The following is a 15,990-nucleotide window of genomic DNA, read 5'->3' on the forward strand; positions in this document are numbered from 1 at the left end:
CCATATAGTTCAAGATCATTTTTGTCACTAAACATATATCACACAGTTAACAAAATTGTATAAGGTAAAGTGAGGTGAAATGGGGTTTAATGTTCCGTTCAAGATTATTGCACTTACACGGGAATGTGCACGCTTTGTGCATGTATTATTCCAGACCCACCAAGACACTATGTCGCAGTTTAACATGGATACCGGTCACACCCACACCCACACCCACACCCACACCCACACACTGTATAAGAGCTGACTGGCCCTTGTTTTATCACATTAATGACAAATCCCAGGCAGGGTAACAACAAGTACCTTCTTTTAACGTCCTTCAGTATGAAGCAGCCAGGGAATCAAACGCTCTCCAGGCATGCTCCATTCACTGGCCCATATTGGAGGGCCAAGATTGTACTACAGTTTGGTAGAATGGAGAAAAAAACTCTGTGTTTTCATGATGCTGAAATATGCTATGACATAAACATGTGGTTACCAATGCATGTTAATTCTAATATCCTTTCAAATCTATAGATCAACTTATCTATCTGAAGTTAAATCCCCAATAGGTTTATCACTTACTCAAATAGGCACAAATGAAACATAGTTGTAGCTGTTTATTACCAACAGGTTTTCTTGTTATTTACAAATTAACAAAATGTGATGAAAACAAATACCATAAGGTCAGTATGATGGAAAAATATATAAACAGGATGCAATAATTTGCATGATTCAATAATGATACATAATTTGTAGAAAAATACTCTACAATATTGCATGTTACAAAACATCATCAAAAAGAATATTTACATCCAATGAAATCTGATATAGGATTCCAGTAAATTTTAGGCTATAAGGTAACATGACACATACATTGATCAAGGTAAATTGTCATTATTATCACAGATACAGTTCATGTGAATGTTGAATACAGGTGGCAGGCTCATTCTCCTCCCGCACAATGTCCAAAACACCACAGAACCCAACCTTTATCCACCTCTTCAGGGTGAGATAAACTGCATGCCCATAGGCTTATGTACATCAGTTAGGGATACAGACCCAAGAGTAATTCTGAATTACTATTCAACAAAATGAGATAGTATACAAAAGATTTATCTCTGGAAATAACTTTTAGCGAAAAAATGAATCGGAACTAAATTCTTCTTTCAGAAGAGGTAATTATTAACAGGCATATATATATTCCATAAAAATGAAAAACATGCTAACTTCCTGACTGTAGAAAACAAAGAAACTTTTATCAGACATATCTTTCCTGTTTGACAGTGGATACCAAATATTTCCTCATCCGCCATGTCACATCTTGAGATTGGTCCATTAGCTACTTCTACATAAAGTACACTTTGGTATCTTCCTTAAAATTAATGTATCTTGACAAAGGTAGCACAACAGTGGTAACACTCTCCAATGAAAATGACTGCAGCACACACAAAAAGACACCTTCCATGTCCATGTGGAGTTAGTGACTCACTTTGCACCCTGCATCCAGCTATTTGTCACAAGCACTGCTATGAATTTGTCAAGGTAGTCTTGGCAGGTAGCATGATTAATTCAACAGTTGTCTTCATTACCTATCCTATTTGTGTGCCAAGGTCAAATACTATAAATGATTCTTATCCGGAAATAGGCACTTATTCCACCCGCGCATAACTGCTTTCAAACCAATCAAATATCTACTGGCCTTGCTGTGACATCTTCTAAAACAGTGATTAGATTCCCTACTCCATCAGGTGTTTAAAACATCTGTTCACATATTGAAGCATTTGTTGTCAGTCAAAACAAAAAACAGTCATAACGTGATAACAAATACTCTTGTAAAAAACAATTTACACTGTTATTGACATATTAAATATAATTTCATAACTTTGTTCAATCAGCACTTCAAGACTGTTAAATACTTGCCATTTCACTAATCACAGGCAATGATAACACATATTTCATGAAGGCAGAGGAATGAAAACAGTGTACCACATTCCGATCTGACAAACCAGTGCAATATCTTCACCTAGCAACCTATCATCACTGCCAACACTCAGAAAACAGTGAGCCACAAGGCATAAGAAACAAACATGGTTCCAATAATACGGAAATTTATCAATTGCTTGGTAAGTAGTATTTTTTTAATTCGATATAGCAATTGATCGATTAGTTTCTCATATAATGCAAAATAGAATTAGGTGTTTATGTTCCTGACCTCTTCATAGAAATAAACAAAATCTTGTGCGTGCGCGTGTGTGTGTGTGTGTGTGTGTGTGTGTGTGTGTGTGCATGCACACACATATGCACGGAATATACTACTAAAATGACGTGCATTATTAAATGGTTGGGTAAAGGGTCAAACTGATTCAAACCCAAGATCAACTCGGATGACCCAATGCAGGGAGCGCACACAGTATTTCAGCCCTGTGCTGTCAGAAGACATGTTGGAAATAGGGTATCACTAGATTCAAGGGATACATAAACATCTAAATGTCCTAAAAGACTAAAAAGAACCTTTTGGTCAAGGTGAGATAAAATGACGTCTGGTCTCTTGAGTCGTAATAGCACAGATCTGCTAATCAGAACTGCATATGGCGTTTGTAAGTCTCAGGTATTGATGTCTACCCAGAATGGCATCCATTTAGAGGATGGATCTGTTCCATCATAGATGGGTATGCATTGAGGGATTGATCAGACTACAGTGATAGGAAACACATGGCCACTGGGTTACAAAGCATCACAGCAGATTAGCAAAGACTTTCTACAGTTTTTACCATTGAACTGATTTCAAACTTAAAATGATTGATTAATTTTATGAACAGCTTGCACAAGTTGAAGATATAAACATAGATGTTACAAGATATAAACAATCAAACTTGATTCACATACATCTTTGTGTGTACAAATGTTACAAAACTATATTTACTCAACACTGGCGACTTCTAAACTGTTTCAACAAATGAGGAAGGCTGGCTAATTTGCATAAATATCCCATGATTATGGAGAGGTACATTATTGTTTGTGACAGGCAAATGAAACATCTCTTTGTTTGTTTCAAATTACTTGACAAAGTAGACACAATTTATGGAAAACAACTTCTTTAATACTGTAAAGGCGACATTTCGGAAAAGATCCTTACACCATTTTCAGGCAAGAGTGAATGAAAAACATTGTCCTCCACCTACTATATATATTCTATACAATGTCCCTCATTCAGCCTTGCTTGACAATGGTATAAGGAGCTATACCGAAACATCGCCTCTACAGTATTAAAGAAGTTATTATCCATAAATTGTGTCTACTTCTACTATTTGTCATCCGTCAACTTCTAAGTAATGCCTATCAAACAATTCAAATTACTTGCCATGACATAACACATATATGTCTCAACATTTGCCAATATCTGTTCCACTGAAGGCGATATTATAATGCAATCAACTCGCAACAAGTTGTAATTCCAGAACCAGAGTGTAAACTTACTCAGAATAAGCACTATTCCAACCATGCCAACACAGGTTATCTGAAACTTCTTCTGAATTGCTTCTAGTTATCAGTTCTAGTTGTCAAGGGACCATAATAACAACTCAACTGGCACCCAACTTGAGTACATTGTTAATCGTATCTTTCTAGTTATGCAAAGGTCACCTTGTTTTTCACACATGAGCAAAGAATGTTTGCCCAATTCTTCAATTACCTCAGGTCATAATAACTACACAGTTATAGAGGAGATGACAATATGGGCTCAGCAAACAATATTAAACATGTAATTTTACATTTCGCATGTTTCGGTAGAGAAGATATGTTCACACCTGAGTTTCAATCACAGCAGGATTAATGTACCGATCAAATTTAACCTTGTTGTTCTCTCATGCATGTAATATATGTGATTATGAAAATTGTCAAGTTCTTAGCAAAACATTTCAGACAAATTATTTGTAATAGGATATCAAATGTTATTTATTGCCCTCTTATGCACTATCTGAAAATATGTAATAACACCCATGAAGTGAAATAATATAAGAAAAAAGTATAAATATTACATAAAAATCTAATTACAAAATGCACAACCAAATGCATCAATTTCCTTGAATGCCACCTTCCAGGTCAACTATCTGTGCTGTGTGACTGTGAAGACCACCCCAGAGATTCTATTGCTGGAAAGACAGTTACATCTGGTCTGCAGGACTAACCAGCTTGGGCTGACATTTTCCATGAAGTATATTTTGTTTGTTGTTTTACACAAATGTAGCAATATTCAAACCAGAGGTTGATATGAGCAATGTCCTCTTTGGGGCATGATGACTTGCAATCAACCATGTCATCAAATCTGACAGCCACTTATATTTAAATCAACTCCTACCAAGCTCAAAACCTGTAACTAAACACCTGTGTGACACATACCTCGGTTGACAATGTGCTTGAAAGTTATTTAATGTGAATATTTTTAACAAAAATGATTGAAGTATACCCAGTTTGTACTGAAATAATAATATACCTGAGCCAAATGTTACAATGGGTGAGCAACTTTGGTTTAACACCGCTTTTAACAGTATTCCAGTTATATCACGGCATGGCAGCTTGATGTGGGAGGAAACTACGAAGCGATGCAAGTCTCAGATGTTTACCACTTTGGTCAAACCCACAAGCACGGGTATGGTGCTGACAAACCTAGAAACTGGGCAACTTGTGCCCCCTTAATGTCAAAATGAGAGTGAAGGAATTAGTATTGGTTTAAGCTATGAACAGTTTCACCATAATTACAGCATTAATGTCTGGATCAGACAAACCAGTAGTCAATGGTTGAAGAACACTGTCAAATTACAAACAAACACTAATAACCAAGGCCTCGTTACACAAAGTGATCTGAGGGCTATGGCTGACTTACAACAGTTGCAGCATGAACATTGCTCTGTGGAACAGACCCCTGGTCACAGCTTGGAGTTGATGTTTTGTGCGTGTATGTTCCTTTGTTACAAAATGAATCAAAATAATCTGAAACCAGTTATATGTAGCACTGTACCCGAAAATACCCACATCTGATATACCATGTGATTATTGTATTGCAATATGAATCCTAACCCAAACTGCCATTGACAAACCCCGACAGTCCAGGTCACAAAGCTGGGATTGTTCACGTTTATCCTCCATCTCACATTTTCAGATCTACTTCAGATCTCAGTCAAGAACCACATCTATCCACCTTGTGGTGTCAACATATGCAAGTTTATCAACAGTGTCAGCATGGCGAGAATACTGATGCTACTGCATAACACAGAACCAGGACACACTGTTGCAGCATTCCTTTCCTCTTGGAGGTCAACATGTACTTGATGCTCATTTCTCACAGAATTTGACATCACATTCAACTGCCCAAAATTGAGAAGATTGATCCAGTGTAAAATTACAGTTTTATAAAGTGATCATGTCTTTTCACTGGTTCAAAACCAGAATTAGCACTGGGAATAACAAGTCTTGGAATACATGGAGTCTTGGATGGATGAGCTGCTCAGTCACAATTACAATTATAAATCCACCAGGAATAATTCATCTAGTCCAGAAGCATACAGATTAAGTAACTCACACATCATTTTGACATCCATATCATACACCTGCTATAGTTTGGAACAATGTGATGTGAGGAAAAGACCAGATTATGCAACTTATATAGAACAGCTCCAAGGAATAACTAAACAAGATGACTTATTTCTGACACACACTGAAGACCTAAATTTCATCATCAACCTTCATAAGGCTTTCAAAAATAAAAGAATTGGTTCTCAGACAATGGCTTTTGAAATATAGTTCGGGCAGGCGGCGTGTTTGTGGTTTTATTTGGGGAGGAGGGTGTTGAAACTAGTATGTAACCAAATAGACAGTTGTGTACAATCAACTTGGGAAAGGGCCTTCCTACATAAATGTATTCCTTAATGAGTAATTATTGGAATACTGTATTTGACTATCATTGGGACTACCAGTGTGAGCATAATAGATGCATGCAATGAGCTCTGATTTTATTTCACAATGTGAGGATGCTACCATGAGCACACAACACCTGAAAAAAAGCATGTAAACAAGTTCATACTTGTATGCTAGTTAGTCCTGTTATTACATTATCTGGCTTTAAAAGAGTTCACTGTGTATCTGGACTTTCGTTTGTAATCCATTATATTACTTTTATATAAGATTTCATTCAATTTTGAAAACATTAATTTCAGAGAAATCGAGTATCAACTGATTGGAAAATCACATCAACTCACCATGAACTCGCCTTGAAACGAACATTACTCGTTAGAGATACAAACTCTTCCTATCACTGTATTGACATTTCTTTTCAGTTATGATATTGGCCATGACATTAAGTATTTTATAAATCACCCATAGGTAGGGGAGAAAATGTGTGAACAGCTGATTGCTATTTCCGGCTTATCATATGAGACAAATTCACATTTAATCTTAATCTCTGCATAAGAAACATTGTGGCATACAGTACACAAATACCATTGAATTTGTAAATCATCATGTCTAGTGATGTTTTATCATAAATTTTGAGTTTTCATTGACTAAATTTGCAAACGGCATGACCACAACAACAGATGTGCAGCCAAGCAGTGTGCATGTAAAGGGAAGTAACTGCATGCTCTATTGGACTGCATTGTTTATAAATATTGTAGCATTTCACAGTCTGGGTTGTGTGCGCGTAACTCAGAATATTTAAGGATTTATTTTTTTTAATGGAAATAAAAACGAAAGGTGCAGCAGGCTTTATGATGAGAACCAAGACTATTATTTTTTTTAGCCCAATCCTTTTTGTTATACTGTAAGGATATCTAGGACCAATCTTTTACTGACATACAAAGCACTATGTTCTATAGTCCCACAAGAAGTAACTGTTTAGTGATTATTTGCTGGATTAAGAAAAAAAGAAGGGTATATTTGGGGAAGAAGGATGTCTATCTCTAATAATTGTCTCTTGCTTCTTCATGTGCATTTCAGTGTGGAAAGTACAAGCCCTTTTAAGGAAGGCTAACAGATGGCACAGAAGTTCCTCTTAGTCTTTGATTCCATTTGTCAACTGTAACAGTATGAATGTATGAATGCACCACATAGTTCCTTGTCACCAACTGTCATCAACCCATCCACCCTCTGTGAAAACTAGGAGTTGACAACGATGCCAAGTGGAACATACAAAGACGTCTCATCTCCAACATCAGCAAAGTCTGTAGAGTCTTCACAAGGGGACAGAGAACCAGACTCGGACCCTTCCTGCTTGGAGTTGCTGTCATCTTGATCATCATCTCCAGACAGCTTCTTGTAGGGCTTGGTCCGTACCTTGAGGAACTCCTCTTTGCTCAGCATACGTATACCTGTGGCTGTGAGTAGCTTTCCATGTCGAGTCTTAAGGTGACGCTTGTATGTGTTGCGTGTTTTGAACTTAAGAGGACAGTCCATGCATTCAAAGGGGGTTTCACCAGTGTGTCTCCGCAAATGCTCCTGGAAATGGAACAGGCACATTGGTAGGGTTATGCTGCTCTTAGGGAAAAAGAGACTGGGAAATTAATCCACGTCCAGCAGGGACATGAATCAATGAATACTGAGAGCAAAATGAAGCACCCATAAAAGAGTTTTGGGATATCTTTACTTTTCTTCAAACTGGCTTATTGCTAGGTTGATGCCACAGGGATTTATCAAGGATTTTAAACTCAGTGCCCTTGGCAGGCAAAGGGGAAACAAATCGTTACAGTTGGGATTTCTGTTATTTTGATTAGGTTAATTGCAATAGCATACAACTAAACATAAAAGCCTTTTGGATCCTCTTTATTGCAGTTAAACACAAGTCACCTCTACATCATAATAACTGTCACAACATGAAGTGGGACATTTTTAGGTCCATTTTGGAATTTTTTACTGACATTGGTTGCCGACTTGGGGCCAAACATAGGTCTCTGAGCAGGTCTAGATAAATCCCTATACCAATCCCTAATTCATTGCACTGACTAGTGTCCATGTACAGACATGCGTACAGGTTTTTTGGTGAAATCCTTTTTTACTGACCTAAAACCTATAAGGAAACAATGTTTACTGACCTTGAAATGGCTGGGGTGTCTGAACTTGCGGCCACAGTCCTTGCACGTGAAGCGACTCTGGTTGTTGTGGATGAGCATGTGGTAGTTAAGGCTGTGTTGGCGGGTGAAGGTTGTGTTGCAGATAAGGCACACAAACGGTTTGATTCCTGGAACAGACAGAACAGACTATGGGAAATACAGTAAACTATGGTTATAACGAACTCAAAGGGATCACAAATTTTAGTTCGTTATAACCGGCATTCATTATAAGCAAACATGCTGCATATATACAGCAAATGGTCAGGGAAAAAAAAGTTTGTCATGTCCATCAGGTTGTCATCAACATAGTTTACTGTTCACCAAATATCTGCACGAGTTAGCAGTGAAGAAGTCCCATGTCAATGTCAGCTATTTCTAAGAGACCAACAAGGCAGACAATTTAATCGCTGATTTAAACACAGTAGCATACCATATTTCCTCAGTAATAGGGAGAATTCCGTGCATAAAAACTACCCACTATTTAGACAAGATCCCAGCATTTAATCAAGGAAATATGGTACTAATACTCAGTAGCCAAAAATGTGAACCCCAAACCAATGAAACCAGGAACGAAGAATGTTGGGGAATTAAACCAGAGCACTATGGTACAGAAGCTAGCCAGTATTCAGTGATATTAACATTTAAGGGAGGAAGAAGTGCCAAACATTTTGTAAATAATACCAAATTACAGGATACAATATTGTTTTCATTTATCTTAAAGTCGCTCTAAGTCATATTCCAACAGACACTCACAACTACGTCTTATCTTAATATTAATGTTGATGCTTGATATTGATAGAAATTAGAAAAAAAATAAGTTTTTCAAAGTGAATTAATGCCTCATATTCATCATAAGTAGTTCACAAGATTGTGGTACAAATGTGCAAAACTTGTGAATTATGGCTGTAGATTTTGTGAGTCGCATTTAATGCTCCTTTGAACAGTATTCCAGTTATGTTACAGCATGTCATGTTCATGTGTGAGGAAAGCCACAAGTGATGCATGTCATAGACATTTTCCACTTTGGTGAAACCCATGAGCATGGGTATGGCATTGACAAACCTAGAAACATATTTTGGGGCGAACCGGGATTGAAACCCATCATCATTATCACAGGGTTCTGGCATGCCCAAGAGGATGCAAATTGCAGTGCTTTAGCCAACTGTGCCCTCATATAGCTGTAGAACCGCCAATCAAAACCATTTGCCTACACAACCCTGAATGTGGCTCTTAACATCATGCAAGTGTTTTGGACCTCTATAACTTTTTATTGATCAGCTTACTAGACCAAACAGAATTTTATGCAACTCATGCCTCGGTAGAGTGGCTAAAGTCACAGCTTGGATTACAGGACGAAAGATCTGGTAATGGTTATTGCAGGTTTACAAAGCACAAATATTATGTCATTCTAAAAAAATATGTTTCCACCAAATAGAGACAGGTTGTCAACTTTTGCTATCTCCCTCATCAGTCACTACTACAAAGAGATATTTCAACTTCCCCTGACTTCACACCAGGCATAAACGGCATGTAGTAGTTCTTTTATTGACTATGAAAGTGAGTGCATACCTGCATGGCTTCTGTAGTGATACATAAGGGTAGCACTGGCTGTAAATGTCTTGTCCTTGCAGATCTTACAGATTAAGGGCACTTTATCATCCTTCCTCCTATTCTTTAGCTCACGAATACATTTCAAAGCCATTCTCTGAAATAGACATATAACAAAATTCTTATAACAAATATCAAGTAAATATCTCAGTAATACAGCAGCATGGTGATATTTTATGAAGATGATATGGACAGAAGTATTCTCTTGAAAAGAAGAAAAACTTGTGACTCACTGGTCTAAGTCCATATGATTAAAGCGAAGACAAACACTCATGATTCAAAATCTCAATGTTGTCCCTGATTTTTTTTAAATTCTCAATTTACCCGTTCCCATTCTGGTGTGATCTCTGCTTGTTCCCCCTTCTCCACTGCAGCAATCTTCCTCCGCTTCCGCGGACTTATGATATCATCCTCGTGGTCACTGTACAAGGCATTCTCCTCTGGCACAATCAGACGCCCCTTCTTTGCCAGGTTTGACTTTGGCATTGGTGGGTATGGCTCTGGTCAACAAAGCGATTCATCATAATCAGCATAGTCACAAAACACTGTACCTAACATCATGTCATTATTCTCTTAAGGATTGACTGTATTTTTTTCGGTTCATTGAAGTATGAATCGAAAAAACCGATGTGCAAACTGTATGAATTTCGACAACGAAAACATGTTTTATCTACAATAGTTTAACCAAAAACAGGTGTATATATCAAAGCTGACAAAAATGAAGATATTGATAAACATTCCAGGTGGCGTGACATGAATCAGGTGATTGTTTAATTTATGCACATAACTTGACACGCCTAAGTCAGTAGCCAATCAACGGAGAGTAGGAACAAAACAATGTTCATAAGATCTGTCAATCAAGGCAAGAGGCGAGAAGAAGTGCAACAGTCAGACTGTAACAAACCAGAATAAATATGTCCAGGAGAAGGCGGCTGTTTCCAAATGACGTGGTCAGTTACCACAAGATTCAAACATTTGTTCTCTGAGAACGGGGAGACACAGTTGGAAAAATGCTAGATCTCTAGTTAGAAATGAAACCCGAAGACATGAAAGTTGTGGAACCGAGGTGAGCGGAAAAAAACAGGCGAGCCAGCCTGCACGTTTGCTGTTTCATTCCTTCACCGCCTACGGTCTCAAAGGGTTGTTTGGACAATGAATATGCATGAATTTTGCTAAATGTCCTGTGCATGACTATCGATACTCTTAAGCAGAAAGGGAATTCCCTCGAATGTAATTTTGGGATTCCCCGACCATTTGTGACCAACTTGTGTTATTCCGGGACAAGCCGAATAATGACTCGTGCCCCTCTCATTGCCATTTTTGTGACTGGGTTCCGTCTTAGCGCAAACGGGCATACCTAAAACATTCGTCAACTCATTGCGTAATGGTTCACATATATTTCCCCATATATTATATATGTTTCAGATGCAATTTAAAGCACATTTGGACATGTGGATATTTTATACAGTATGATTGAACACATTGAACTGTGTCTTTGGTAAAATCAAAAATTATTTCTGAGGCATTCTTTGACAAGGAACTTGAAATAATATGCGCATTCTGATTGGTTTGTCGTATTTTCACACATAAAATTCATCGATAGGGGGACGAGTCTTCTTGCAGGTTATGGAAAGGGGCGATTGATGACGAATTCCGTAGTAACGAAAGTAGTCCGCCTCAGTGGGCCTCGTTTAGATTTTTACATTCATTGGGAAATGAATGCAATAACATGTGACCAATTCAGCTAATCAGAATGCAGGAATATCAATGAACACAACAAACATTTAAATATAAACATATGAATAAACACAGTAACTGGCAATCAACTCACACAATTACTTCCAACAATGCACAGACAGGTTTTAATCAAGTTATGTGCAGCATGCTACACATGCTGAGTTGCATTCCTTAGCAGGGTCATGGGTTTGAATCTCAGATTTGTACTGAATTAAGTTGACAAGCCATGAAATAAATGAAATACTGTTCAAAGCAGTGTTGAGGCCCAACTCACTCACTCACTCACTCACTCAAAGAGTAACGATACACTCACTTTCCCCATTGTGTCCTTCACCATCCTCATCATCCTCATCAGAGTTGCTGGCTTCTGACTCATTCACCACCTCCTCCATGCTCACCATCGGGAGTTCAGCAACTGCAGGAAGCTGTAGCAACATGATGGGTTTGGTGGACTTCCTCTTTTCACTGTCCTCAGACCCATTGTCACACACATCTATCACTCCATTCTCCTCCTCCCCCGAGGACTCCAGATCGAAGTGCATAGTTTCGATGCCACGTTTCTTACCAAATATGGTGGTGTAACAGTGGTCATGGTGAGGCTGAGTCCGACTCAGCAAATCAATAATAAATTGTTCATTTTCTTCAATACGCCGCTCTGTCTCTTCATGCAAGTTATCATCACTCTCGTTCTCAGATCCTTCTCCCTTCTCTCCACTGCTTCCATGTTTACCTTTTAATTTCTCCTTCTTCACTTTTGTAGCACCACTTTTTGTGTCTTTTTGATTGCCACTGTCAGCACCAACAGTTTGCAATGTTGACTTCTTGTGGGCATACCGTCTAGCCATGTCCTTTTTGTTTGGCGAGATGGCTCGATTGGTTTTTTTACGTTTCAATGAATTCTCTTTCACTTCCTCCTCTTCTGAATTTCTGTTGAAATTGTCAGTTTTGGAATGTGACTTGGCCTTCGAAGCAGGACTGTTAGATGGCTTGCCTTTAGGGTCTGAGACTGTCTTTCTACTAGGCTTTAGTGCAGTGAATTTGGCAATTGGACTGGCGCTTTTCTTTGCTTTCCCAGGACTTGATGATGTGGTGTTCTGAGTGGGAGTTTTTCGTTTTTTGCCAGCTTCTACAGTAAGAACTATGGTATCAAAATCAGCACAGCAAGAATTAAAGTAATTATAGTAGGGCTTCAGATTGATACTTATACTTACAGGATGAGTGATTCATTACATCTGAAGATAATGGGCCTGATATTCCAAAATATATAATGGGGGTGATTTGTGGTTATACTACCTATATACCGCAACTATACGAACTTAATGTCCATGCTTGCTATGCTTTTAATTTAACATTCAAACGTTAAAGGTTCTTAATCTGAAGGACATTAGGAATGAAAGCAGTGCACCGATGCATCGTACATTTTCATGCAACAATACGATACACAATACGTTTTCTTCTGAATCGATAAAACACAAAACACTTGCTGAAAGATTTTACTTCCTTCTCATTTAATGACCCGCAGCAATTATGTCTGTCAAATACTGAAAAATGTGTTGTAATTGGCGTTCCAAGTTCACTACTAAAAATAGCAGCTATGAACATGTGTCTACAGCTAGCTTCTCTTTAAAACATGCTCTGAAATATTTATAGTCAAGACATTTCCACGCGATTTGATGTAAGTATATGTATTGTATCATGACTTTGCTTTATCATTTCATCCCTACCTGACATAACTTTGTATCTATCATAATGGTCATTCCCACCTGCTAACTTTTTCTTTCTCACAGTGACAGGTACAGCCGAGAAGACAAACTTCTCCGTTAGATCTGGATCTGAAAAGAAATGGGACTTTCAAGTGAGCACCAAAACATAACTGATAAAATAAAACCTTGGTCTATCTTCTTGAGATAGAATGATACCAGGGATAGAAATTAAAACTAGCCCGCTAGCCCGGGCTATTACAAATCCCTCTGGGCGAGTACAAATTTCCCAATTTCCCCATTGTTTTAGCATTATAAAGGCATTATATCTTTACCTGGGCCAGTAAAGCTTTGGAGTTTCGTTCTAACCTTGTGATACTATTACCAGTCTTACTGAAACTTTACAAGTCGAAGATTATTGGGATACTGCAAATCAGGAAATGCTACTGGGGCAAGTATTTACACAGCTTGCTCAAAAGTCATACCATTTGCATCATCAATCAGCTGTTCAATGTGACTCAGCAAGTGTGTCCTCATCTTCATACGTGCACGTGTCTCATTGCCAAAGCTAGTGAACTTCTCCTTGCACTTGTCTGGCATGAGATAGCAAGTGTATGTGTAGTTACGAGTCATCTCATTAGACGTCATATCGCTGAACAGGCTGAGCAAGGCCTTGTCGGAAAGTGCTTGTATCTGGTCAAGGTTCAGAACCTCCAGAGATTGTATGCTACGCTTGGTCAGCTGTGGAATAAATATTGCAAATACACTAGACTGTTATATATTATACTTCCCTGAAATAGATGAATATTACACCTAAATATGGGAATTGGTATACACTTTTTCTGTTTCAGATGTCAATAACAAAATACAGCCCTGTTACATACCAGCATATCGTACCATTTGATAAAACCGCTAAGTGTTATAATGCAAAGGTAGATACTGTCTTATTGGTATTTTTCTAATGACATACTTATATTTACCCAAATTAAATTGTAAATATGCAATAAATATGATAATGAAAAGTTGACAACCTTTTTAGGAGTGAGTGATTTCTCATTAAACTTGGGTTCTTTTTCCAATGTTGCTGATGCCACCTGTGCCAAAACATCCAGTGACATGTAAGAGGTCTGTTCTTCTGCCTCACTGTCACTTGTCTCCACATCACCATTGTCATTGGTGGATGCTGGTAATCTGTTTGATGATCTCCGAGTTCCTCTTTGTGATACCTGTGGTCCAGCTGAAAATTTACAATACAGAGATGATATTATTTTATATTAGCCACTGATGTGAACATACCTTCATTATTGTCAAATATTCTTTACTTGCATTAAAAGCTTCTCATTTGAAAAAATGTTGTAATTTTGGACAAATGTTCAGAAACCTCAAAGTTGCTATCTCTCCCTTAACAACATGCATCTAATCTAATGGTTGTTCCACTGTCTTTGTTTACAATTTATCCCTATCAAAACAACTGTCAAACAATGACTTTCTAGCTCTAGAATGTCTGTTTTTTATTTATTCTTTGCACCTATAATTTAGCAGACAACACAAATTCACTAAATGGTGTATCAATTCATTTTACGCCAGAATATTTACATTTGTGCCAGAAGAATTTAAGTATAAAACACCATGTCATAAATGTGATGAAAACAGTGATTACTTTCTCTGTGGAATAGTTCCCAATGCATGGTAATCTATTATTTTACATTCAGGAAATGTAGATCTGTGAAGTTGTAAGTAACAGTTTTGAATATATACCTTACAAAATCTTTAACATTAACAATTCAGTATTAATGTAGATTATATTTTGCTTTTGACAGTTTCAGGAGAGATACACTGTCGTACTGTCATACCTAATGTTCTATTGTAAATTATTTTCTTTGAAGTTAAAGGTCTGCTCTGAGATCACTGTAGGCCTACTATCTTTAACATTTATGATGCCTTTACAAAATTAAAAGAGAATTCTTTCTGTTCATATTGTTAATATTTTCAAATTCTGACAAATAAATTTAAGAATGAACCATTTGACATAAGTAACAGAATAGTATATACATGGCAGCAGGGCTAAGAACTTGATAGTCTACAAACACGACTATTCCTGGCGGAGGACTGATAATGATTTTCACAGCACGTGTAGGGTTGGCTTCTCAGCAGATCTGGGTGTATTGGCATGTAAGAAATGAACGGATTGTAGAAACTGTTGTGACGCTCTATGCACAGTAATTGGAGAATAAGCTGAATCTTTCGCGCCGAAAAGTTGTAATTCTTTCATCCGCCATTTTGGATTCGTCTGTCACAACACGCCGCTCGTCGTCTCCGAACATTATAGCTTTTATTAAACGCATCGCCTGTAAGCAACTAATTGATACTATAAACAATGTTTCATTTGGTATCAATATCACAGTACTCGACGTTGTTTAAGATTTGAAACATTGTTATCACTGTGTGAAACAAATGACAACAAAGTAACAATTTACAACATGGCTCCGTAGCAGCCGACGTCTTGCTCCATATGTCTTAAGTCGTAAACAACAGCATTAATGCGGTGCGAATTTCTCTCAAACGTATAAATGGTAACTCGATTAAAATGTTTAAATTGTTATACCGCTCTTTTGACGGTCCCTTAAACTTCTTTTTGCAGCCTTTTCCTTTAGTCTTGTCGTCGCCATTTTCGCGTCTTCTGCTATCACAATTTGGGCTCTACCCTAGTCTTAAATGTACGGCAAACACGAACAATATTTTAATTTAAAAATCCCATTGCTGCAAAATATCGAGATTGATTTCCTATTCGCTTCAAACACAAAAGTATGTTTGTATAATTTGAAATGAATAAGTTACATATTGAAGTAACTGTAGACGAAAAG

The 15,990-nt window shown here is 37.6% G+C and overlaps 1 protein-coding gene across 1 annotated transcript; it reads right to left on the reverse strand.

The window, feature by feature from the left end:
* Positions 1–584: 584 nt before the first annotated feature.
* LOC124123144 (myoneurin-like) lies at positions 585–15,818 on the reverse strand. The gene is made up of 9 exons (XM_046486417.2): positions 15,732–15,818; positions 14,158–14,363; positions 13,612–13,867; positions 13,190–13,258; positions 11,740–12,552; positions 10,014–10,189; positions 9,651–9,786; positions 8,064–8,209; positions 585–7,470 (listed from the first exon to the last, which is right to left on the reverse strand). Exons 1-9 carry the CDS (start codon positions 15,793–15,795, stop codon positions 7,132–7,134), a joined length of 2,205 nt encoding a protein of 734 aa, XP_046342373.1. The 5' UTR covers positions 15,796–15,818; the 3' UTR covers positions 585–7,131.
* Positions 15,819–15,990: the final 172 nt, after the last annotated feature.

This window comes from Haliotis rufescens, unplaced genomic scaffold, assembly GCF_023055435.1.
Source record: "Haliotis rufescens isolate VD_foot unplaced genomic scaffold, xgHalRufe1.0.p SCAF_3, whole genome shotgun sequence".
Classification (NCBI taxonomy): domain Eukaryota; kingdom Metazoa; phylum Mollusca; class Gastropoda; order Lepetellida; family Haliotidae; genus Haliotis; species Haliotis rufescens.